Raw genomic sequence first — 25,748 nt, forward strand, 5'->3', positions numbered from 1 at the left:
TTAATCGGATAAGGGCCGATATTCAGCCCTTAACCCAATAAGTTAACTAGGCAAATAGGACCGCTTGATAGCAGTCCTGTCTTTGTCCTGTTTCACATATCCAATTAAGGACTGAATATCGGTACTTGTCTGGTTAAGTGCCAGCTGGATGTACATACGGAGATATTTAATGCTGATACCCGGACATGTCTCAGAATTGAACATCCATGTATAATTTCAGCGGCAGCCCAGCCCAGGATTCTGCTCCTAGGAGTACTCAACAGATAAGTCCAGTCCTTACTCAGGCCACTGAATCATCCCACACAGACTACACGAATGACAAATATTTCAAAACTCTGAACTGCCTGCTGTGGTCTTTATTTGTATCATTAGCCAAATAAATAAATAAATAACAAAATTCGCTTGTGCCCAGAAAAAGGTATATTTTTGGGAGGATGAAAAGGAGAAGGGGAGAGGATAAGGTATACCTTGACAACCGATTTAAAAGTATTACTCAGAATGGAAAATCAATCAAATAACCCATTCCCCTCTTATTTTAAAGTGAAAATTAAACTGGTTCCAGATTTTTATCTTAAAAGCACTTTTCCTTTTACAGGTCTTCCCTGTAAAGTAACACATATTACAAAACCCTAAAGACAGCATCTCACTCAGGACCACCAGCTTGAAAAATACAGGGCTCCATCCCAGCTGGGCTAGGAACGTCAGACCCAGGCAGCCAGATGATGTATGGTAATGTGGTTAATATTCCTAGCGGTCAAAGGTCAGCCTCTGAATGCTGCATAAGGCATTTATATAGTCAAACTTGTCAGAAAGCCTATCCAAGCATGTCCACTGATTGCTGTCAGCTGGTTCCACCCACCATTAACTATCTTGCTTGAAGAAAGACCTTCCCAGGGCTCCTTGGGTGTGTACAATCCTGTCTTCTCATTAGCCCTCTGAAGTTAAATTGTACCCTTTTTCCCTGGGGGGATTCTGCAGCTGATTTCAGCTTTCAGGGATCCTTACCTGACTGTACAAGATGGTGTTTCCAGTCTGTTTATAAGCACAGTGCTCTCTCTCTTATTGGTACGCCCTGGTCTAACGTTCCTTGGTCCCATGCAAAGTATTTACTATTTCATTCAGACTCTTACGCCTCCCACCTTTCCTGAACAAGCATTCATCATCCTCCCCCCCCCCCCCCCATGCCTCAGACACAGAACACCTACAGTCTCTTCCCTGGATGCATAACTGTCTACCAGCCACTACCCGCCATTCCTCTGGTCTGATTTACAAACCTCTTCCCTTATGATTTACGACTGGAAGGTTTGGAACATTCCTAGTGCCAAGATCTCAAGTAACTGTTTTGGGATTTTGCCAGGTACTTGTAATCTGGATTGGCCACTGTTAGAAACAGGATGCTGCTGGGCTTGATGGACCTTTGGTCTGTTCCAGTATAGCAATGCTGATGTTCTTATTATGTAACGTAAAATTCACATATCTCCATCCAGTACATAGGGCTATAGGGGCTGAGATTCAGACCATAAGAATTAGCTCGGCTAACCAGGGCCACCGAGAGGGGGGGGGGGCAGGGGGACAAAATTCCCTGGGCCCGGTCTTCCAAGGGGGGGCCCGGCGCCGCAGTCCCAGGTCTCACCCGCCCGCCTTCAGCTCTATCGACAGCCCCTCTCCATCCGCCACCGAGCCCACCTGCATTCAAATCGGTTCGGTAGCGCCTCACCTCCGTCTGAAAGCGCAGCGGCAGATCGCCTCTCTTCAGGCCTTCCCTACCTGTGTCCCGCGGGACACAGGGAGGGAAGGCCAGAAGGGAGGCGATCTGCCACCAAATTGAGAATGCAGGGGGCCCAGTGGCGGACGGAGAGGGGCTATCGACAGTCAAAGGCGGGCGGGTGAGACTGGGGGCGGGCGGCAGTGGCAGCAGCCTCAGGGGGGGGGGGCGGTGGTGGTGGCAGTGGGGCCCCGGAGGCGGCCTTGCCCTGGGCCCAGCTCAGTCTCTTGGTGGCCCTGCGGCTAACTCCCATGGTTGGCGCTAAATCCGGATAGTCAATTCCGGTCTGTTTCTACCTGATTTGTGTGCAGAAAAAATGGCTACCGTATTTTGTCTTGTTTGCATTTTTTAAACAAGTTGTTTAGAATAACCTGCATAAAATAAATTGCAGTAGTCAGGGTTTGAGAGATTAATAGACTGTATGTCACTAACCGAAAAATTTGTGGTTCCAAGAAGCTTCTACATAGTAACATAGTAGATGATGGCAGAAAAAGACCTGCATGGTCCATCCAGTCTGCCCAAGACAAACTCATATGTGTATACCTTACCTTGAATTTGTACCTGTCCTTTTCAGGGCACAGACCGTATAAGTCTGTCCAGCAGTATTTCCTGCCTCCCAACCACCAGTCCCGCCTCCCATCACCGGCTCTGGTACAGACCGTAGAAGTCTGCCCTCCCCTATCCTTGCGTCCCAACCACCACACCCTCTTCCCCCCAACTGCTCCGCCACCCAATTTCAGCTAAGCTTCTAATTTGATGTAATTTTCTTAACAAAAGGAAGGATTTTTTAAAAAATTATGTTAGAAATCTGTATCTCTGGGATCAAGGAATTATCAAATATTAGTCCTAGAATCATGAATTGGAGACATTGCTCCCCACAATATGCACGAACACTGCTAGTGAACTACTGGGCCGACCCTATCCAAACTGTTTATGAAGGATAGTTTTCCAAGGGCTTCTCAGTGGGTAACGAGGAATGTTTTTATTTACTTATTTAGTGATTGAAATTTAATAGAACATCTTTTGTACAACAAATGCCAGCATAAAATTTACTGACATGAAAGAGAAGAAGGGAAGTTTGAACAGAACAACAATATTAGCCCGGACAATGTACACAAAGCAGAAAAACATAAAGGAAATACTTCCCGTACCTCTGCCTATAGAGCTGAATCTAGCCAGCTAATATAAAATGATAATAAAGAAGAGTTTTTCTATTTATTTATTTATTTGGTGCATTTGTACCCCACATTTTCCCACACAAGCAGGCGCAATGTGGCTTACATCAAGTCAAGAGTATACAGTTCAATATAGAGATGGCACAGAAACAGAATCTATCTCAGCCTCAAAACTCTGGACGGTTCATAAAAGAATCAATGTCTAACCAACAAGTAAATAGAGACATATTAGATCACAATTTAAAAGCAAGAATTTTGAACTTTTTTGATAAACAACCAGAATTTCAAAGACTAGTTATTTGGAAAAGCTCTGCAGAGCAACCATTCTTTACCTCTCCTTTGAATTTCTTAGTTGAACTTTCCTGTCACATGTCAACGGGAAGAAAATTCCACAAGGGGAGGAAAGACTAAAGGCTGCTGACCTCATGGCCTGTAGTCTAAACTGAGATGCAAGAAGAATGACTAAAACATTTGACTGTGAGGACCTCAAAGCATACTGAGGGAGACACAGAATGACCAGTGATTATAAATAGTGGGGAATGCACAATGTGCAAGGATCAGGATCTTATACGCAATTCTTACTGAAAACTGCTGAAGAACGTAAGTGCTGCCATACTGGGACAGACTGAAGGTCCATCAAGTACAGTATCCTGTTTCCAAGGGTGGCCAATTCAGGTCACACATACCTGGCAAGATCCCAGAACAGTAAAACAGATTTTATGCTGCTTATCCTAGAAAAAAGCAGTGGATTTTCCCCAAGTCAATCTTAATAATGGCTTATGGACTTTTCTTATAGGAAGTTATCCAAATCTTTTTTAAACCCTGCAAAACTAACTGCTTTTACCAAATTCTCTGGCAACGAATGCCAGAGTTTAATTACACACTGAGTGAAGAAATATTTTCAACAATTTGTTTTAAATTTACTACTTTGTAGCTCCATTGTGTAACCCCTAAGCCTAGTATTTTTGGAAAGAGTAAACAAGCGATTCACGTCTACCAGTTCCACTCCACTCATTGTTTTATAGATCTCTATCATATTTCCCCCTCAGCAGTCTTTTTTCCAAGCTCAAGAGCCCTAGATGCTTTAGCCTTTCCTCATAGGGACATCGTCCCATCACCCGTCTCTGTACTTTTTCTAATTCCACTAAATCTTTTTTGAGATGCGTTGACCAGAATTACATACAGTATTCGAGGTGCGGTCGCATCATGGAGCGATACAAAGGCATTATAATGTCCTCATTTTTGTTTTCATTTCTTTCCTAATAATACCTAACATTTTATTTGCTTTCTTAGCCGTCGCTGCATACTTAGCACAGGGTTTCAATGTATCATCTACGATGACACCTGGATCTGTTTCCTGGTTGGTGACTCCTAATGTAGCTATAATTCGGATTCCTCTTTCCCACATGCATCACTTTGCACTTGTTTCCCCCCCAGTGCAGTAACTATGGAGAGTCTGCATCCGCAAACTGCAGGCACTTATATACTCAGAGTCCCCATCTAGGAAGGGATTGTCAAAGAGAGTTACCGTAGGGAGTTTTCCTTTTAAAATCTAATCTAATCTGATCACTTAGACCACTCATACCCCTAGGGTTTCATAGAAACATATACACATAGAAACATGAGGGCAGATAAGGCTCAAATGGCCCATCCACTCCGCCTTTCCTCATTAACCACTAACTCCTCCTTTTCCTAAGGGATCCCACGTGCCTGTCCCATGCTTTCTTGAATTCTGACCCTAGTCATCGGTTCAGAGTGGTTTACTAAAGATTAACCAGAAAAGAAACTGGAAATTACAATCAACAAACAACAAATTTTAAATACGATCATAACGTGGGAATTTAGTAGGTAAAAAACATTTAAGGCCCGATATTCAGCTAGTGGCGATCAACATTTTGCTCGCTGCCACCAGTGCTACACCCAGAAATTCAATGCCAAGTCATGCCGGGCTCCAGCATTGAGGTTCTGGGTATATGTAGCTGGTGAAAGCATAGCTGGTTAAATGCGATATTTGGCACTTTACTGGCTATGAAGACCTGGATAAATCCTATTTATATAGTTATCTTAACCAGCTAAGAGGTCCTTTTACCAAGCTGAAGGAAAAAGGGCCCAGCAGTAGTGGTGGGGGGGGCCGCTTTTCCCACGTGTCAGGGCCCTTTTTACCGCAGCGGATAACAAGCTCCAAAAATAAAATGACCATGCGGTAAGAAAACCCATTGAGGTGGCGGTAAGGACTCCCGCGGTAAACTGGGCAGGACGTGGCAATGCCCCGATTATCGCCGGGTTACCACCATGCTAACCATTTCTGGGAGTTTTTTCCTCCCCAGAATTGGTGCATGCTTGACCCGGAACTACCACTGGTGACTGCGTTGGGCCAGCGGTGGTCCCAGAATAGCAAGCGGGAAGCCCGCTCTGGGCTTACCGTTGCTTTCTAGAAGGGCCCCTAAGTGCTGAATCTGCCCCCAAAATGCCCCCAAAATAGCTGGTTTCAGCTTCGGTAATAACTAATCATTTTCAGCAATACTATCTGGTTAAGAACTACTGAAAAATGCCCAGTTAGCTCCACACAGACAATTTAAATGGCCAGGAGTATCGGGCCCTTAGAAAATAAAATGGTTTTCAAATATTTCAGAAATAAAATACAAGAGAGCTGTTGTGTAACAGAAAGAGATAGGCTATTCCAAATTTGAATTGCTTGGTAAAAGAAAGAACCATCCCACATTTTCTTATTGTGTACACAGTTGGCAAAAGGAAAAGATACCCTAAACCTAAATTGTTGCCAATTAGCATTAACAATTGAGAGTGTTGGTACCCAATTATTGGCGCCGACTGGCTCATTATGCAATTAAATTGCGTGCGGAAGTTGGGCGTCTGCCCAAATTTCTACGTGCAATTTTGAGTGCTATATAAAGAATCCGGTGGTTTGTCGAAAGAAAAGATATGAAGAACCAATCAAGCAAAGTGGAACTTTGACCAGGACACAACAAAGAAATAGGCTTTTGTAAAGGAGTCCGGGCAAGACCATGTAGAGTTTTGAACACAAAACAAGCCGCTTTAGAGGTCTGCACACCTGGATGCTCCACAGCAAGATTAAAAACTAGAATATACAAATATATATACACTGTGTTTCAACAACAACAACAAAACTATATAAAGATTGTTTTCTGCATAACTCTGTCAAAACTTGATCAATTTCAATAAAATGTAGCCTAGATCATCCTGAATTAACTTGCAATAAGTCTACACTCATGCCACTCACCTAAACAACGTTACTTGACTACCTGGTTCTTCAACTGTCGTGATGTTTTCTTCCATGCAAACGCTTCCTGACTGGGGATCGGCTGTGCCCATATCTCGCAATTTCTTCAAAACCTACTCTATGCTTACCCTCTCTCCCATCTCTTTTCTGGAAACTCTTGCACCAGTCTATGAGAACCATAACCTTTCTCCAGATACAAATTTTTAAAGAAGGACTCCTGACTGAAGAGCATGGTACCTGTTTATGTTTAACACAAAATGGCGTCTGCAAGTATCATGATGATAACGGCTAGGTGGTGGCAACGTCGTTTGGGTGAGGTGGTCAGCAGGAGTGTAGGCAGTAGGCTTATTGTAAAGTTATTCAGGATGATATATCCCAAATTGTATTGAAATTGATCAAGTTTTGACAATCATGTACAAAGCAAGCTTTGTATAGTTTTTTTTTAACACAGTGAGGCATATTTTCAAAGCACTTTGGGAGGCTAAGTTCCATAGGTTTCTATGGAACTTTGGGAGGCTAAGTGCTTTGAAAATGAGCCTCAGTGTGTGTGTGTGTGTGTGTGTGTGTGTGTGTGTGTGTGTGTGTGTGTGTGTGTGTGTGTGAGAGAGAGAGAGAAATGTACACACAGACATGCGCCTCTCACGTCCATGTAATACATAAATGCAAAATGCAAGGACTTGTGACTCTCTGTGCCGATATGACCTGTCTGTGCGCTTACCTGCGCAGAAGTAGTTTGGGGTGGTTCTTATTTTCCAGGTTCTTCTCGATGAGATCAGAAAGGAGCTGCTTCAGGACATCGGTGGCATATTCCAATCTGCCCTGCAGTGCCGTCATAATGAGTGAGGCCACATTGCCGCGGTCACGCATGGAGAAGCCACGTTGCAGCTCCAGTGTTCGGATGAAAGTGAGAAGGAAAACTTTGTTGTTGATCAACTGGGCAAAAAGCTTTAGAGCCTTCTCCACACTTTGCTGTCCGTTGCCTTGCACCTGCATGAGAGGAAAGGGAGAAGATTTGGCTTTTCTGTTTTAGCTCCTGAAATGTGAGGTACATTTTTACGATATGGACACAGAAGAACACAGTCTTGGCAAATACGACAGAAGTAACAAACACAGCGAAGATGACTCAAGAAGGTAAGCTTGAGACGATGTAGGAAAAATCCAAATTCATTATATCGCTCAATGGATTGTAATGAGTCCAAACCAGCAGTATAATCAAAAGAGACTCGACACGGCCATGTTTCAGCTTTCCAGCCTACCTCAGGAGTCTTTTTGATCTTGATTAAAAATATATAGAAGAGCATTTTTATACTTGTGTAACAGATAAAACTAAAACTTCAACATGAATGCGCGGACTTTCAAGTTACATAAAAATGAAAAAAGCAATATATATGCAAATTAAAATATATCTTATAAGTAGTCTAAACATATGAAAACATTAAAAACATAAAAAGTATGATAAATAATAAGAGAGAATTAAATTAAAATAACGGGATATTGGCAGGTAAGGCCACTAGGTGTATTCTATAAATTAGCTAGATGTATTTTATAAACCAAGCCTAAATTTAGGCTGAGACAGAAATAATTTCAGCGCCGATTTTTCAGGTGCCATATATAGAATCTAGTTCTTAGCGGATAGCCAGCTATATTTTATTTGATACATTGGTATCCCACATTGTCCCACCTGTTTGTAGGCTCAATGTGGCTTACATAGTACCGGAGAGGCCTTTGCAGGCTCCGGTGTGAACAAATACAGGGTGATGTTGTGGTAAGATTAAGTTCATGTGCCACATTAGGGAATCGGAGAATGGAAGAGTTGTGTTATGTCCATTACGTGCTTTAGTTTGGTTGTGTTGCAGCGATTAGGCATTTAAGTTGGACTGGTAGGGTACGCCTTTTTAAACAGGTTGGTTTCTAGTGTTTTACTGACGTTTAGGTGGTCGTACGTCGTTTTCAAGGCTTTCTGCTAATAATCAGCACATCGCTGGTTAAGTTTGGCAGCCAAAATAAGCCGCTGAAATAGCGCTGAATATTGACTTGGGTGGTTAAGTTGAACCTGGCCAAAAATAAACCGGATATTCAATGCCACTCAGTGGAAATGGCCTGGCATTAAATATCGTCTCAGTGCCAACGTGGGAGTCAGCCCAGTTAACTCCTGCGGTCTGAATATCGTCCCCACAGTACATAACTGTAAGGGGGTATATTCAGGCAGGTGTTGCATGGGAGGGACATGGGCGAGGCTGCCTCTTACACACACATCTCACAGAATACAGTAAATTACGCGTCCTTCCTGCATGAGGCAGGTCTAAGGCTGGTATAAGTGTGGGCTAGATTTTAAGGGCGCCAGTGCCAGGTTACACTAGTTTTCTATAATGGAATCTGGACACCCAGAAGCTGTTGTAGGGATAGGCTCTCGCCTCAGGGCACTCATAATAGACCTGCCCACAAAGTGACCTGCCAGTCCATTTGGAAGACCAAAGAGACAGGGGCGTAGCTAGGTGGGGCCACGGGGGCATGGACCCCCACAGATTTAGTCCTGGCCCCCTCTACTTTCGGCCCCCCCTGCCGCCCCTCCCCCGCCACTTTTGATCCCCCCCTCCCGGCGCCCCTCCCCCGCCAGGTTCCTTTGCTGGCGGGGGTCCCCAACCTCTGCAAGCCAAAGTCTTCTTCAGCGCCGGTCTCTGGTGCCTTCGCTAATCTGTTTCTGACAGTCCTGACTCCTGACGTCCTGCGTGCACGTCCTGTATGTAGCCCCGTGCAGGACGTCAGGAGTCAGAAACAGATCAGTGAAGGCGCTGAAGAAGACTTTGGTTGGTGGGGTTGGGGACTCCCGCCAGTAAAGGTATCTGGTGTCGGTAGCAACGGGGGAGGGTTGGTGGCAGTAGGGGGGGGGGGGGTCGGCGGGGGGGGGGTCGAATGTGGCGGGGTGGTCAGCGGCGGCAGTGGGGTCGGCGGCTGAGGAGGTGGGTTAAACTGTGCCCCCCCACCTCAGGCTCTGGACCCCCCTCCCGCCGAGGTCTGGCTACACCCCTGCAAAGAGGTATCCAAAATATGTATGACTGAAGACTAATTCATTCCTGCCCTGAGGGCAATAGGCACGAAAGGACAAATCGATATGAAAATGCCCACCCCCCTGAAATATCATCCTAAGATGCTTTGAAGGGGGGTTTCTTTTGCTTTCTCAGGAGAAGACTCCAACCTATTCAGAAATTAGAATGAACCTCTTTTTTCGCTTCCTGGCAGGCAAATCCTGAAGCGCCCGCGCACTGCAGTCATTTAGAGGAAGTATGTCGTGTTCCAGTGGCACAGAGGTTTGTCTTTTTGACACAATGGGGTTTTGCGATTTACGCTGAAGTTAAGAGATCATTTTTTTCCCCCACGAAACCATTCCTGTTCTGAGACTGCATGTAATATGAGACCATTACCTTCAGCTCTTCTCTCGCCTGGACTTCATTAAAAACTTCTTTATCCTGGGATGCTGTACTTCAGCCAAAGCACTAACAGCTCCTGCACTTCATCAAAGAAGGGTCAATGGCCCGTATCTACACTACAAGAAACTACCGAGTCAGCTCCGAGGGCAAGGTAATGGGCCTAAACTGAAGCAAAGCAAAATGGTCTTTTTAAAGTACACCCTGAGACTGATGCCAGCGCCTTCTATTTCCACACGCTGTGTGACATGTACAGCTGATTAATCATTCCCAGCTGAGACGATCCCTAAAGGTGACAGGCCTCCTCCGCTTCTAATAGCAGCTGACATGCATCAATTAATAGAAACTTGCCACATTCTATCACAGGTTTCATTGTTGTAGAACATGTATGTAATGCGAGTGGCAGTCGCTCTTTCCCGAGACAATTTGTTCATTATGTTCCACTTCAGAAACTAGGAGAATGCGATATCCCGCCCCGTACTGAGCAGCAGGTTGCATTCCAGCAATGAGTTATTAAGGTGGTTGAAATACAGTATGACGCTGATTATCCAGACTGTCCTTGGCAGGGGGTGGTCCAGATAATCATAAATCCGGATGATTGGACAAACCTATGAAATATTAAAATTGCTCACCAAAAGGATATGCCTGGAGCTGGATAGAAAGAAGGTCCGCTGAGTAGCTCATGCCCCATACTGACGCACATGCATGTAAATGTGACCCACACACGACATACAGGCACTCGCAATACAATGGAGCTTCGTGGGGGCTTCTTTCTGTCCACCTCAGGTATCTGTGGGAAATGGAGACTGGGGGGTGATGCCGGGCTGGATAATTGGACTTCCGGAAAATCGGCGACATACTGTATTTTTGAACCAATGTACCTTGCCAGTAAGGTGGGAGGGACACCTATCTAACTTCAGAAAAAAGCAACCACCATGATGAGAGGTACTACTGACCCATAATGGGCTCCACTGCTCAATCTCCACAAGTTACTTTTGACTCATAGTAGGGTCCAATGAGAGGGCAATACCTCCTCCAAAACACCCAGAGGTATTCTGGACCCACATCAAGTGTAGTGACAGTGCAGTTTCATCCCCTCACTCACAACGGGGATAATGGTGAGAAGGCAGCTCCACCCACTGACCACAAACGAGGTGTGATGAGAGGACAGCTCCACCCACTGAACACAAATGGGATGCGGTGACAGGACAACTCACAAACTAGGAGGATCCTTTACAAATGCACAGTAGCATTTTTAGCGCACGCTAAATGCTAGAGATGCCCATAGGAATATATGGGTGTCTCTAGCATTTAGCACATGCTTATCAGGGCCGCCGAGAGGGGGGGCAGGGGGGACAAGGTTCCCCGGGCCCGGCCCTCCAAGGGGGGCCCAGCGCCGCAGTCCCCTCCACCCGCCCCCCTCCCTCCACCACCGGGCCGGGCCCCCCTGAATTGAAATCATAGCGCCTCACCTCGACCTCGCTCCGTGTGAAAGTCTGCAGATCGCCTCCCTTCGGACACAGGGAGGGAAGGCCCGAAGGGTCGAGGTGAGGTGCTATGATTTGAATTCCGGGGGTCCAGCCCGGTGGTGGACAGAGGGAGGCGGCGGCGACGACGACCTCGCGGGGGGGGGGGGGGGGGGGGGGGGGGGGCGGCGGCTGGGCCCTGGGGACGGCCTTGCCTCGGGCCCGGCCCAGTCTCTCGGCGGCCCTGGCCTTTGTAAAAGACCCACTGGGTGCAGTGAAAGAGCAGTTTCACCTCCTGAACCACAAAGAAGGAATTAGCCAAGGCTGTTCGACTAGAACTGGCATCAATATTAAAAGCAGTCACTTATGTGCACTAGGGGGAGCAACAGCTTTTAAAAAGTGACTCCTGAGTAATTCATAGAATCTACTGGGATTTATCAAGGACTGGGTCCAGCTGATATGATCTGTGTTCTTAACCACTACTGGCAGAATCAAAAGCATCCTCAGGCATCCATCCGGCAGACAGACTGAGAGAGCTTTGGGTTTTTCCTCTTACCTCCAGCTCCCGCAGGACAGGGTGGTCTTCAATGCCTGGGAACAGCACTCTCATGGCGTAAGTCCGGTAGTCTAGGAAGGGGATCCCAGATCGGTCCAAATCGCTGGTCAGTTCGTTGATGTCGGTCTGGAGTTCCGCAAAAGCTAAGATGGAAAAGCACAGAAAGAGGAACGTTCAGAGAACAAAGTGACATGAGATGAGAAAACTGACACTCTCGGTCTGATGTGCTCCAAACAGCCCTGCCAGTGCCCACGGAAACAACTCTACAGAGCAGATCCCGAAGCCAGTGGACAACTATCTGGGTTTCACAGGAGAAACAATGGACAATGGCGAGGGAGTCCAGGAACAAGACACGAGACAGTAGGGGCGTAGCCAGACCTCGCGGTGGGAGGGGGCCAGAGCTTGGCGTGGGGGGGGCGCCTTTTAGTCTGCTGCCCTGCTGCTGCCCCCGCCCCCTCACCGCCGCCTCGTTTCCGCAAATACCTTGGCTGGTGGGAGTCCCCAACCCCTACCAGCTGAAGCCTTGGCCAGCGCCTGCTGCATTGCCTGCCCTGCTCTGTCTTCCCCTCATGTCTTGCATTCTCCTTTTAGTGAAATTGAGCATGCTCAGTTTCACTAAAAGGAGCATGCTGGATGTGAGGGGATAGTACAAGAAAAAAAAAAACCCTTGTTCTTGGAGTATTGGAGTACAAGCATTTATTAAGTGCTTTACTTTAGTGTGCTGTTAGCCTATTTCATATTGCGTGGATCTTTGGTTGTTGTATCATAGTAACATAGTAGATGACGGCAGAAAAAGACCTGCACGGTCCATCCAGTCTTCCCAACAAAATAAACTCATATGTGCTACTTTTTGTGTATACCTTACCTTGATTTGTACCTGTCTTTTTCAGGGCACAGACTGTAGAAGTCTGCCCAGCCCTATCCCCGCCTCCCAACCACAAGTCCCGCCTCCCACCACCGGCTCTGGCACAGACCATATAAGTCTGCCCAGCACTATCCCCGCCTCCCACCAGCCCCGCCTCCAGCCACCGGCTCTGGCACAGACCCTATAAGTCTGTCCAGCACTATCCCCACCTCCAGCTCTGGAACAGACCGTATAAGTCTGCCCAGCACTATCCCCTTTTTGGAAAACAATGTATCCAGGATGTGAGGGGAAGACAGAGCAGGGCAGGCAACGCAGCGGCGCCGGAGACCGGCGCTGGACAAGGCTTCAGCTGGCAGGGGTTGGGGACCCCGCCAGCAAAACCTAGGGCCCAGAAGAAATTTGGGGTGCCCAGGCCCCTGTGGCCCCATGTAGCTACGCCACTGTGAGACAGCAAGATGAAGGAAACTGATGGAAGAGGCAGGGAAAGGATTTAAAGAACAGGAGGCAGGGAAGAAGGAGAATTCCTGTACACCACAGATGCTGTTCTCTCCCTGAGCAGGTTTCTCCTGCATACCACAAGTATCTCCACCTGCCCTGCATATGAAATGTGCATGCAGAATGGATGTACTGGGACTCTCGCTAATTGTAGCATTTGCCTTCCTTTCCCTCCACATTATCCACTCTGAAATAATCCCTGCACTTTGCTGTACTTGCTCTGGATGCTATTTCTTTCCCTTCCTGCGCTGCTGAGAAAATGAAAACACGTCACTTCAGTTACAGGCTGAGCACAGAATCCCTTTTCCCATGTGCTATTAAAAGAGGTTTCTCTTTACAAGAACCTCTATTATCTTGGTTCCTCTGGAATTCCCTTTTCACCTCCCCCATCCCACCCAACACAGCCGCCCTTTACAGAGCTGCTACCGGTGTTTCCATAAAATCTAATTTGAAAGTAAATTTAGCTTGTCAGATGTCATAAACTCAAAGCTGTCTAGATATGTGTACAGCTGGGCTGCTGCGTAGCATCCTCTGTGCATTATAACAGGCAATTATTCTAAACAGACTCTGCCCTTCGACAGAGAAATTCTACACTTTGTTATTAAGTTTGGTGATTAAAAAAAAGATATGTACCTTGCATTAAGAAAACATGACTCTTTAGAGGACAGTTTGAAAGAGATCTGGCTGAGTAACTCAGGAGTTACACAACTAGATGAAAAGTTGACCCACAAGCAATCTATGGAGTGGAGTGGAGTGGAGGAGTGGCCTAGTGGTTAGAGTGGTGGGCTTTGGTCCTTGGGAACTGAGTTCGATTCCCACTTCAGGCACAGGCAGCTCCTTGTGACTCTGGGCAAGTCACTTAACCCTCCATTGCCCCATGTAAGCCGCATTGAGCCTGCCATGAGTGGGAAAGCGCAGGGTACAAATGTAAGAAGAATAAAATATATTCTGAAGTATCACTAGGAGGTCAGGTGCTGCCATTTTCCAAGATGGTGGCACTTGAGGTAGGAACAAGTTGGGATTACTTTTGCCTTCAAACTAGAAGAGAGTTGGAGTGGGGGGAGCGGGAGGTTTTGAGACCTGCTGCAGCCACCAGGCATTTTGTTTTTTTGAAGAGGCAGGGGCTTTGGGGCCCACTGGGACCAGCAGGAATTTTCATCAGGTAGGGAAAAACCTCACATGCATATAGCGTTTTCAGACATACACATCTTCCCATGTTCAGCGCTAAACCAGCTAAGTTCAGAGGTTAAGCGGGCCGGTTAAATAGCAGGCCTATCTTTAACTGTTATTAACTTAACCAGCTAGTGCTGAATGTCGGGGGGGGGGGGGGGGTGGAAGTATTTTGAAAATTAGCTACAAGATAAGTGGTTACAAAAGCATCAAAGTGAGCTAATTAAAATTCATCTTAATGTTTATGCACTGTGTAGTCAATTTTCAAAGCATGCCTAACCCAATATACTAGAAACCTTAATTTAAATGGATTTTCAGCCACCCCCGCGCGGCAAATAAGAGGAAGCCCAGAGGAATTGAATAGGCTTCTTCTCATTTGCCGCACCGAGAATTGCTAATGCGGCTTTATAAAAGAGGCCCTAAGAAATTTAAGTTTTTAATTGAAAATTCCCCTACATTTATGAACCTAAATGTTCAGTAATAGATTTCGGCTCTTATTTTACAAAAGCCCTATTTGTACATCCATGTGTAAAGAGCAGCGTTTACACATGTATATTGCATGTCACATGTAAGTACCGATTTCAAAAAGCACAATCTCTCGATTACAAAGGTGTGGTTTGGGCTCATTTTACAAAAAGAATATTCCTGTGTGGATAATTTAACACATCAGGTTTTACAACTGCTTTGTGGCATGCATTCCTTTAACAAGTTGATGGTTGTGGCCAGGGCTGTACACGATGCCCCGATGCTCAGAAGAAAAATGCAAGGTGCTAGAGGCCATTAGCGTCTGCATTTGCTACCGCAAAATGTCCAGAGCTGGCGAATGCGTGAAATAACGAGCTCGCCGGCTCTGAATGCAATGAGCATGCAAATGCACGCTAATCAGGGTTATTAGTATTCCTCCACAATGCTCAGCACATAGAACGTCAGTGCAGTGGCGTAGCAAGGGCGGGGCAGTGGGGGCGGTCCGCCCCGGGTGCACGCTGCTGGAGGGTGCAGAGAGCAGCCGCGCGCCTGTCAGCTCCACTAGTTCCTTGCTCCCTCCGCCCCGGAACAGGTTACTTCCAGAAGCAGGGAGCTAGTGGAGCCGACAGGCGTGCGGCTGCTCTCTGCACCCTCCAGCAGCCAAGAATGCACCCGGGGGGGGGGGGGGGGAGCTTGATGCGCCGGGGAGTGGGGTGTCATTGTGCCGAGGGGGGGTTGTAGTGCTGCACCATGGGGGGGACAGACGCCACTGCAGCTGGGAGGGGGGGGGTGCGCAGCGGCGATCCACCCCGGGTGGCAGCCGACCTAGGATCGCCACTGTGCCAGCATTAGGGTTTGCCAGGGCATTGGGGAGGAATGGGGAGACCATGTTCCCCCACCTCCCCAAACACAAGGGCCTAGAAATCTGGTGGTCCAGTAGGACCCTTACTACTACACACCCCCCCCCCCAAGGGCTAGCCTGGTGGTCTAGTGGTGGGATCACCCCCCCCCCCCCCCAAAACCAACAGGAGGAGGGACTAGCAGCTCCCAAAATTCTTAAAAAATTTAACAAACAGCTCTCACGAGCCCTTGAGAGCCCACTCCAGCACACCACTGCCTAGAATGGACCTGCCTGGTTTGGGAAGTTCAGCTGGTTATGGTTTTATATTCATTTTGTTACAGGCAGAACCAAACTCAGCACTACTACTACTTAACATTTCTAAAGCGCTGCTAGGGTTACGCAGCGCTGTACAATTTAACATGGAAGGACAGTCCCTGCTGAGGAGCACATTGTGATGTTCAGGGGCATAGCTATCATGGGGCCACGGGGGCATGGGCCCCCGTAGATTTGGACCTGGACCCCCTTGCCGCGATCCTCTACACCCCCCTTCCCGCTGCCATTGCGTACCTTTGCTGGCGGGGGACCCCAACCCCCGCCAGCTGAAGTTCTCTCCTGGGCCGTGCGGCGTTGCTTGCTGAATGATCTGATCAAGTTTCTGTGCATGCATCTGATGTCCTGCACGTTGTATGTGCAAGACGTCAGACGCACGCACAGAAAGATTCAAACTTGATCAGATCATTCGGCAACGCCGTGCGGCCGAGAAGACGACCGGCTGGCGGGGGTTGGGGTCCCCCGCCAGCAAAGGTACGCGGCGGGAAGGGGGGGTCGAGAGGGTTGCGGCGGCGGGCGGACCTGGGGGGGGGGACTAAAATGTGCCCCCTCACCTCAGGCTCTGGACCCCCCTCCTGTCAAAGTCTGGCTACGCCCCTGGTGATGTCATCAGGCATTGTTAAAACTCTGCTGTCATTGGCTGGTGTCTCGGGGCGCGGTTTGACAAGCGGTAATGCTGCATTATTTTCAGCCACAGTAAAACGTGCTGCAGTCCCCGCCTTCACCCATATTCACTAATCAGAAGGCACCATTATAAAGATATCGCTCTGCATGCTGTGAGAAATTCATGCAGTAGGCAACTGTGTTTAAACAGTTATAAAATGCCAGTTTTTCCTCTAGGGCATGTCTGGCCTGTTCAGTGCAATTTACAATGTGCTCCTCCTGTACTTCTGATCTTCTCCAATCCTTGTGTGGCTCGGTTACCATGGAAATCAGAACAGGACAGCGCAGTGCCGTTATTAATCAGAGACAGCACCAAGTCGGGACAAAGAGGAATTAAAACAAAGGGGAAAAAATACTGAACAACCCCCCCCCCCTCTTTGTTCAAAAAGAACCATTATCAGGATGACATTTCTGCCCTCTAAAACTTTCTGAGCACAGCAGAGGCAGGAGACAGACAACAGGAGAGAAGAAAGATTTAGTGGACAGTTGATCTTCTGTAACTGACTGTGTTAATGCAGGTCCTAACGTGCCATGCGAACACTGCTGACATATAGAGTATCTCCAATGACCCCTTGCAATCAATCTAGGGTAGGGATTCTCAACCAGGTCCTTGGGACAGACGAAGCCAGTCAGGTTTTCAGGATATCCTCAATAAATATGCATGAGACTAATTTGCAAACACTGGGAGTAGTGCATGCAAATTTATCTCATGCATATTTGTTGTGGATTCCCTAAAACCCTGACTGGCTAGGTGTGTCCCAAAGACTGGGTTGAGAACCCCTAGTCCAGGGAATCAGTACAGCACAAAGGGCCAGGGGAGTCCGAGTGACCTTACCTGAAAGGCGAGACTTCATGTGACATGCTGATCTCCATGGTCTGAAACTTTGCAGGTGCACTGGCTCCACTAGTTCATAACTGACCAGCTCAGGAGCTCCATGGCAATAAAACAGGTCACTATTGTTTTAATAAATGCACCTTTTCCTTGCTGTTTAACCTCTTCTAACCCTTCAGTGGTCTTTACTATTCTCCTACCCTTTCTCAGACTGCCCACCCAGATGGGAATAGGTATCCTTGCCAGCTCAGGTCTGACCGGAAGCATCTTTTCTGAGGAGCACCTTCAAAATAAAAAAACTTTTAACTAAGCCTTTCTTCTGTTTCAAAGACCAGTTCTCCATGGGAAATAATGTGAGGACTTGAACAGGTTGCAGGACAGACAAGGAATGCAAATGCTTTGAATGACCTTCAAAAACCCCTTGGGGCCTTACCTTCCTTGCACTCCAGAGCCACCCGTGACTCCAGGTTGTCCATCTGCATCTGGAGTCTCTTGAGGGTGAGGTCGTTTTCCTGGGACTTGCGCTTGTAGGCAATGAGGACGATGATGATGATAACAAGGAGGAGGCTGCCCCCGGCCGCGATGCTGACGATGGCTGGAAGCGTCAGGAGACTGTCAGACATCACGTTCACCGATCCTGGGGAGAAGACGATGCCACCAACATGAACCTGGCAAAGAGTGGCACTGATCAGTGTGGGCTCCTCTTCCTGCTAAATAATTCTATAGGGCAGAGCTCTGGTATCTAGACCAGCCTTGCAGTAGCCTTCCTCATATTCTACTGGCCCAATAGAAAAGTAATCTTAAGAAATCTGTAGCACATCAGCTTCTGGATCATTGCAGGTCCTTTCTTCAGATGTCCACACAAAGGGCCCAGATACACGTAGTGACTGGGACTGTCTGTGGATATTCAGCGACCCCTGTCCAAATACTGCCAGTGAACACTTTGACAGACCACCTTGGCACTATCTGGATAGGAGACAGAGGGGCCCTTTTACTAAGCTGCGGAAGTGTCTATGCACGCCCAACGTGCGCCAAAATGGAGTTACCGCACGTATTTTCTGCCAAGCGTATCGGACGTGCGCCAAGTGGCATTTGGCGCGTGTAGGTCATTACTGCCCGGTTACCGCGTGAGACTTCACCACTAGGTCAATGGCAGGCGGTAAAGTCTCAGACCCCAAATGGATGCGCGTCCATTTTCGGCATACTTTTTTTTTTTAAAAAAGGCCTTTTTTATAGGCGCGCAGAAAAATGGATTGGCGAGCGCCCAAAACCCGTGCCTACACTACCACAAGTCATTTTCCAGCACACCTTAATAAAAGGACCCCAGAGTTAGGAGCTATCTGGTTAGCGGCAATATTCAGTCCACTAATCAGATAACGATCCGGCATAAAATTATGGCAGTAAAAATGCTGTCCTAATTTTGTCTGTGCGGTTAACGGTATCATTTCGCCACTATCTGGATAGAAGTGCTGGTCAAGGGTGATTCTAGTGATTCAGCACTGCCCACTATGAGATAGTAGATAAAGGAGGTTAGTGCAGTGGACTTTGATCCTGGCAATCTGCGTTCGATTACCACTGCAGCTCCTTGTGACCTTGGGCAAGTCACTTAACCCTCCATTGCCCCAGGTACAAAAACTTAGATTGTGAGACAGAGAAAGTACCTACATACAATGTGTACAGTGCTGCCCTCTAGGGACAGAGAAAGTACCTGCATACAATGTGTACAGTGCTGCGTACATCTAGTAGTGCAATAGAAATGATTAGTAGTAGTAGTAGCTGAATATCCAGATTTATTTCAACCATTTTGGCCAATGTTAAAAAAAACCCCAAACAAACCACCAACTGCCAAGGCTGAATATCGGCTGGTATAACCTTAACACAGCTCCTAAATTCGCATAAGTGATTATTTTGGGGGTCTTTTACTAAGCTACACTAACGTTTTTAGCTTGTGGTAGAAATCAGCTGGTGGTAAAATCCGAGATACCCATTATTAGGGTTACCATATTTTGTTCCCCAAAAGGGAGGGCACATGCCCCGCCCCCTTTACACCCCACCCCTTTCACGCCCTCGCTCCGCCCCCTGTCACATTTCCCCTCCCCCTGTCACACACCCCATCACTCCCCCTCCCCGTCACCCCCCTCCCCTTACCTTACTACTGCCCTGGTGGTCTAGTGACCTCTTCGGGGCAGGAAAGAACCCCCTCTTTCCTGCCCGGAGCGCTGCCCTGCATGCATCCTTCCTGTTCCTGATCTCGGCGCCCATTCAAAATGGCCGCCAAGAGTTCAAGTCTCACGAGGTCACGTCAACTCTCGGCGGCCATTTTGAATGGGCACTGAGATCAGGAACAGGAAGGATGCATGCAGGGCAGCGCTCGGGGCAGGAAAGAGGGGGCTCTTTCCTGCCCCGAAGGCGGAAGAGGTCACTAGACCACCAGGGCAGTAGTAAGTAAGGGGAGGGGAGGCTAGCAATCTGCCCGTTTGTCTGGATTTCTGGACAAACGGGCAAGTTTGTCCACCAGCCTGCCCGTTTGTCCAGAAATCCGGACAAACGGGCAGATTGGCAAAACCCGCCCGGTTGCCTGGACATGTCCTCAAAAAAAAGACATGTCCGGGTAAATCCGGACATATGGTAACCCTACCCATTATATTCCTATGGCCGTCTAGGCATTTACCACCAGCTGATTTCTATTGCGAGCTAAAAACACTACCGCAGCTTGGAAAAAGACCCCCTTTGTTTGGTAAAGCCACCCACAAACCCATAATATTGCTGTATAGTGGAATAACTTTAAAAATAATGATAAACCACCCAAACTATCACGGCCACATTGCATTTGCTGCGCATGTTTCCTTACAATTCTTTTCATAGGGCGTTGTCAGATGGCCTTGGCTCTTTATGTGAAATGCAAAAAGAAAAGAAAGGAACAAAACAACAAAACGAAGAGATAAACATGGTGGATGCTCAGGATAATGTAGGAAACAGGGGCTGAATAAGTGTAGCTGAAGAGCAGAGTTGGAGGAAGGATGGGAGAGAACATTTGAGATGGAAACTCAAGCGGAAGGTAGGTTAGCAAAGGATTCGAGGGGTTTTTCTTCCGTTCTGTCAAGGCTCCTGCCATAACCGCCGGCAGAATCAGAACCACTGGAGTGTAAAATTACATGTGAAGTTTTAAATCTGCTTCTCTTCGCTAAAACGGAAAACATTCTAATTAAGCTGCAACTATACAGAAAAGAACTACTGCTTCTGCCCTCCCCCCACCCCCACCCTCATCCTATCTCACTCCCTCCTGGCTCACAACTTCAACAGAAACTGGAGCCTGCTGGAATCAATTAATCAATAGAGTGGACGCCCACCTGAATCTGTTCCCCTGCCCTTACAGGAAAGCTGCAGGTTCAAATTCAGCTTCCTTCAACTGCCCATTAACACCCCTGATGCAATGGACTCTAGCTGCCAGGACACACAAAACCCCAAGGCAATACTCTGATAATACGGAACACTGCAGTGGATGTCCAGTTAGCAGGTCCTGGGGCAAGAAGTTTCCTAAGGCTCCTTAGCTAGTTACCCCACCCACCTCACCCCTCACATTTTTTAGCACAGGAAAACTACGCAGGAAGACACACCAAGAAATCACTGACTGTGCGGTTCTTTATCCTAAAATGCAAGCATGAGTTTGCTGGAAAGAGGATATGGGTCAGTTCAGCATCCTGACACCATGTGGTCTGCTCTACATCAGCATCAAGGAAATGATGGTGCAATACAGAGGTCGGCAGAGAACTCAGCACTGGATATGTTTTGGGTCACTACCCAAGTCCAACACTAAAGCTATGTTCAAAAAATGCTGAGCTCCTAAATTTAGGCCATCTAAGTCCCCTATTTTCAGCCAAAATTATGATCCTAAATTTGAAATGAAGGGTCATCTTAATTTAGGTACATAAAAGATATGCTCCTAAATTTAGGATTATACATTCATTTTTTAAGAACTGACTTTGTGGCCCTTTTTCTAAGGCTAGTCGAAAAATGGCTTGTGCCGGTGTAGGCGCATTTTGGACGCACGCAGGTCCATTTTTCAACGCACCTGGAAAAAAAGGCCTTTTTTTTGGTGGCCGAAAATGGACGTGCATCATAATTAAAACCAGCGCGCGTCCATTTTCGGCCTGAGACCTTACTGCCCTAACCTCTTTAGCCTTTCCTCATATGGGAGCAGCTCCATCCCCTTTATCATTTTGGTCACTCTTCTTTGAACCTTTTCTAGTTCTGCTATATCTTTTTTGAGATACAGCGACCAGAACTGAACGCAATACTCAAGGTGAGGGCGCACCATGGAGCGACTCAGAGGCATTATAATATTCTCTTTCTTATTTTGTAGAAACTAGTTAATAAAGCTTGCTTCTGGAAGGGGGGTGGTAGGGACAATTCCAAGGTGCTCTGTGCACCTATCAGAGGCCGGAGAGCCTGGGAGAAAGGAGTGTTGGGATTGGCATCGGGTACGTCAGTGGAAGGAGGAGGGAGGAAAACACCAAAGCTGCCAGCACTTCCTGTTTCCACTGCTTAACCCATGAGATGGTGATGTCACAGGCTCGGGCATTTGACACTTTAGCACCAGCGCCCTGAGCCAGAGCTCCATAGGTTAAGCCGGCCCTATGTAGGAGCCTCTCAAACCTGGTTGAGTAGTGCTAAATATCGACCTATTTCAATTTTGGCCTTAGACTCCTAAGTTTGGTTCAAAATAGAGGTCAAATATTAGAGGCTTGTTCATGTACTGGCCTCAATATATTGCAGCCGTCCATAATACAGGCAAGGCTATGCAAAAGCAGAGGGATGTTTGAAATTTGACCACCTCACCATCACTTTGTGCTGTCCGGTGAGATTTGGTGGCTCACAGAGTAACTGAGTCTCGGACACGGTGACGGCACAAGGAGTTTCTCCAATCAGAACCGTGTAGTTCAGTTTCGCTCCTCCTGAAGCTGGTGGGCACAGATTCTTACCCTATTGTTAAAAAACAAAAACAAAGAAAATGCAGATATAACTGATTACACGTGTAGCACTGTGGGTGTCTCACACGGGATGCGAGTTCCAATCTCACTCCCACTACTAATGCACTATAGAGGTACACTCAGTCAGTGCAATTTACCTTGGATTAGGCTAAGTATTGTCATTTCTAATCCAATCAGAGGTAATTTGTTTACAATGGTAAACTATGCTATATTGGAGAAACAGGCCAGATGCTTAAGACAAGATTCAATCTGCACAGACATCACATGAAAATAGCCGATGCCAGTCAAGCCCCCACCCCTGTGGGCCAACACTTTACAAGACCAGAACACTGCACCAGTGATTTCACAGTAAGGATCCTGAAAGGTAACTTTAAAACAATACAAGAACGTAAAACCTTTGAAGTTAGAATGATTGAATATTTTGACACCCAACAGACAGGACTTAATAAGGATCTGGGTTTTCTAGCCCATTATAAACCATAAAGTTGTATTTCTCTGTTTATCACCCTCCTCTCACCTTCCCACACCATCCTGTTATAATATCAATGAAATGCTTTGATGTCCCCATGCATACCCCCACCCTCCCACTCTGTCAGACAGTCAAAGTAATGCTGTGATGTTTCTCTCATATATACTATCTGCTACCTCATTTGCTTATTTCCGATCTGAGGAAGAAGGGCAACCTTCGAAAGCTAATCAAGAAATGTATTAAGTTATGTCCAATAAAAAAGGTATCATCTTATTTTCTTTTCCATGTTTTATTTTGTTTGATTTCTATTGATAACATTTACAATGGTATTAATGAGGCCCAATTATTTTGAAATAATAGTCTTTGGACTGCTGGTATCTTGTCTTTATCCCAGTCTGAGTCTAAATGTGTGATGAATGCAGACTGAGAAACAACAGTGTCAACACTGCAAAGAACCGTTAGTAACATGCAGACTCATTGAAAAATGATTTTGCCTACACATGGATTTGATACCTACTTGGCTAGATCTTGAGACTCCTGAAGAAGGCTTTAATAGCTGAAACACAGATCTGTGTTGAGTCTGGATCAACAGACTTAGTTTTATATTACACACACTTATTTTTAGGGTATACTGCAGGTCTGGACCTATTAACTTACTCTTTTATTGTTGCTGATGATTTTATATTGCATTAAATTTTTAAGTTGGAATGAAATTGGTCTTCCCTTACTTTCTTCTGTTTGAATTAATGTATGAACACGTAGATTATGAAATACCGTAAATCTACACGTAGACTTGCATAAATTAAGTACCTTCATTTACACCAACTCATAAGCATGCATAAATAAATTATGCCTACGTTCAAGGAACGCTCTCTGCCACACACACTAGGATTTTATAAAGACAAGTAACTGCCTACTTGTCTTTATAAAACAGAACCTATATCATGGGTGCCTATGTAGCTACCTACCTATGAAACCCTGTTAGAAATTTACCCTCTACATGTCACAACTGGAAGTAGCTGGCAGAATTAGCAGAGGTGTTACGTATAAAAATGGACAGGTAAAGCAAACCTGGACCAACCCACTGGTTCCTCCCGAGAAAGGGTTGAACCAGAAGAAAGCCAGAGCAGAGGAGAGCTTGCTGTGTCGCTGCCTGACCTACCTGCTTTGCAGACAAGTGGAGGGCTTCAGGTACCTGTGCTGGCAAATTGAACTTTTTCATTAGGAAACAAAGTACTTTCAATGAGGATGGGAGCCCTCTACATTCCTACCTTCAGTATGATGGGAGCCCCTGGCTTCTGATCCAGGACTCCGGTGCTGCTCAGAAGCTCAAACGTTGGGTTAGGATAGTAGAGAAACTTGGTATTATTGAAGACCAGCAGGGCTTGTACGTTGTTAAAGACAAAGCCAAATTCATCCGGGCGCTCAACATTATCCAGGCTAGGTCGATAATCAGACATCAGTGAGGGGGCCAAGCAGGTGAGGGTAGTCGCATTTACTATCTTACACACCTGGTATGAGGAGCAAAAAATAAAAAAAACAATAAAAGAAGGAATCAAACTTCCAGCCTAACACAATAACATTTAAGTCTGCAAGGTATGACCCAGCACACTACAAAGACACTTCAATATCTGAGCTTTCAAGACCACAGATGTCCCATTTTCAAAAAGACCAAAAAAAAAAAAAAAAAAAAGAGAGAGAGCAGATGATTCAGGGCGTTAAGTAAAGGTGATCTTGAAAACTCATCTGCTTCACCTTTGGGCTGGGCCACTAGAAAGTGTCACCAACTGTATTGCTTGGAGACTTTTTTTCAACAGGCAACTCAAAAAAATAAATCCATAGTTCAATCCCTTGAGGAGCAGCAACTGGAGCTCAGCTTGTAGTAAATATTAAAGATCTCCAAGTCAATGAATGAAGGCCAGCCATGCTTAAAAACCTAACATCTACAAGCACAGATGACCATGCTTATAACCCTAACATCTACAAGAATGGACGCCCATGCTTACAACACTAAGATCTACAAGCATAGATGACCATGCTTATAACCCTAACATCTACAAGAATGGACGCCCATGCTTACAACACTAACATCTACAAGAATGGATGCCCATGCTTACAACGCTAACATCTACAAGCATGGATGCCCATGCTTACAACGCTAACATCTACAAGCATAGATGCCCATGCTTACAACGCTAACATCTACAAGCATAGATGCCCATGCTTACAACGCTAACATCTACATGCATAGATGACCATGCTTACAACGCTAACATCTACAAGCATAGATGACCATGCTTACAACGCTAACATCTACAATCATGGATGGTGATGCTTAGAACGCAAACAACTACAAGCATGGATGTCCATGCCTACAACCCTAACAGCACGGATGGCCATGCTTACAACGCTAACATCAACAAACACGGGGCTGCTGGATGTTCAGATGGAAGCATCACTAGTTTTAGTGGCTGTTTTGGATTATTACAAAGTTGTGTCACTGGACATAGAGCAGGTAATTCTGTAAAGAAGGCGCTAGAGATTAATACCAAGAACACATGTGAATGATCAAAATACCAGCATTTATGGATATACATGCGCACATATGAGTGTAAATGCCAATGTTCCAGTGACATACTATTCTATAAAATGGTATAGAATACTAAGTTATGCACCTTTTCCCCAGCTCTGCGGCTGCTGTAAGTACTCATGCTTAAATTACAGATGCATGTTTTGCCAGTTTCACTAGTATTTTATTAAGGAAAGTAGGCTCCAGATGGGTGCCCTCAGGCGCCTCTTTATAAAGTTGCCTTTAGAATATGGACCGAGCTGTGACTTAAAGATGACAGCAGGATAGATAGACTTGGAAAAGGGAATGGGACTTGATACACCACCTCTCTGTGCTTTTTGCAACTACATTCAAAGGGTTTTACATAGTATATGCAGATACTTATTTATACCTGGGAGAATGGAGGGTTAAG

The 25,748-nt window shown here is 46.4% G+C and overlaps 1 protein-coding gene across 1 annotated transcript in view; it reads right to left on the bottom strand.

Annotated features, from left to right (window-relative positions):
• Positions 1 to 25,748, bottom strand: part of PLXNA2 (plexin A2) — a 513,443-nt gene that overhangs the window by 55,710 nt on the left and 431,985 nt on the right. Inside the window, exons 18-22 of the mRNA XM_030220548.1 lie at positions 24,039 to 24,278; positions 22,147 to 22,290; positions 17,741 to 17,975; positions 11,647 to 11,789; positions 6,918 to 7,186 (exon numbers count right to left, since the gene is read on the bottom strand). Coding sequence (XP_030076408.1) covers positions 6,918 to 7,186; positions 11,647 to 11,789; positions 17,741 to 17,975; positions 22,147 to 22,290; positions 24,039 to 24,278 — 1,031 coding nt within the window. The remainder of the gene's footprint in view (positions 1 to 6,917; positions 7,187 to 11,646; positions 11,790 to 17,740; positions 17,976 to 22,146; positions 22,291 to 24,038; positions 24,279 to 25,748) is intronic.

Source organism: Microcaecilia unicolor, chromosome 12 (assembly GCF_901765095.1).
Source record: "Microcaecilia unicolor chromosome 12, aMicUni1.1, whole genome shotgun sequence".
Classification (NCBI taxonomy): domain Eukaryota; kingdom Metazoa; phylum Chordata; class Amphibia; order Gymnophiona; family Siphonopidae; genus Microcaecilia; species Microcaecilia unicolor.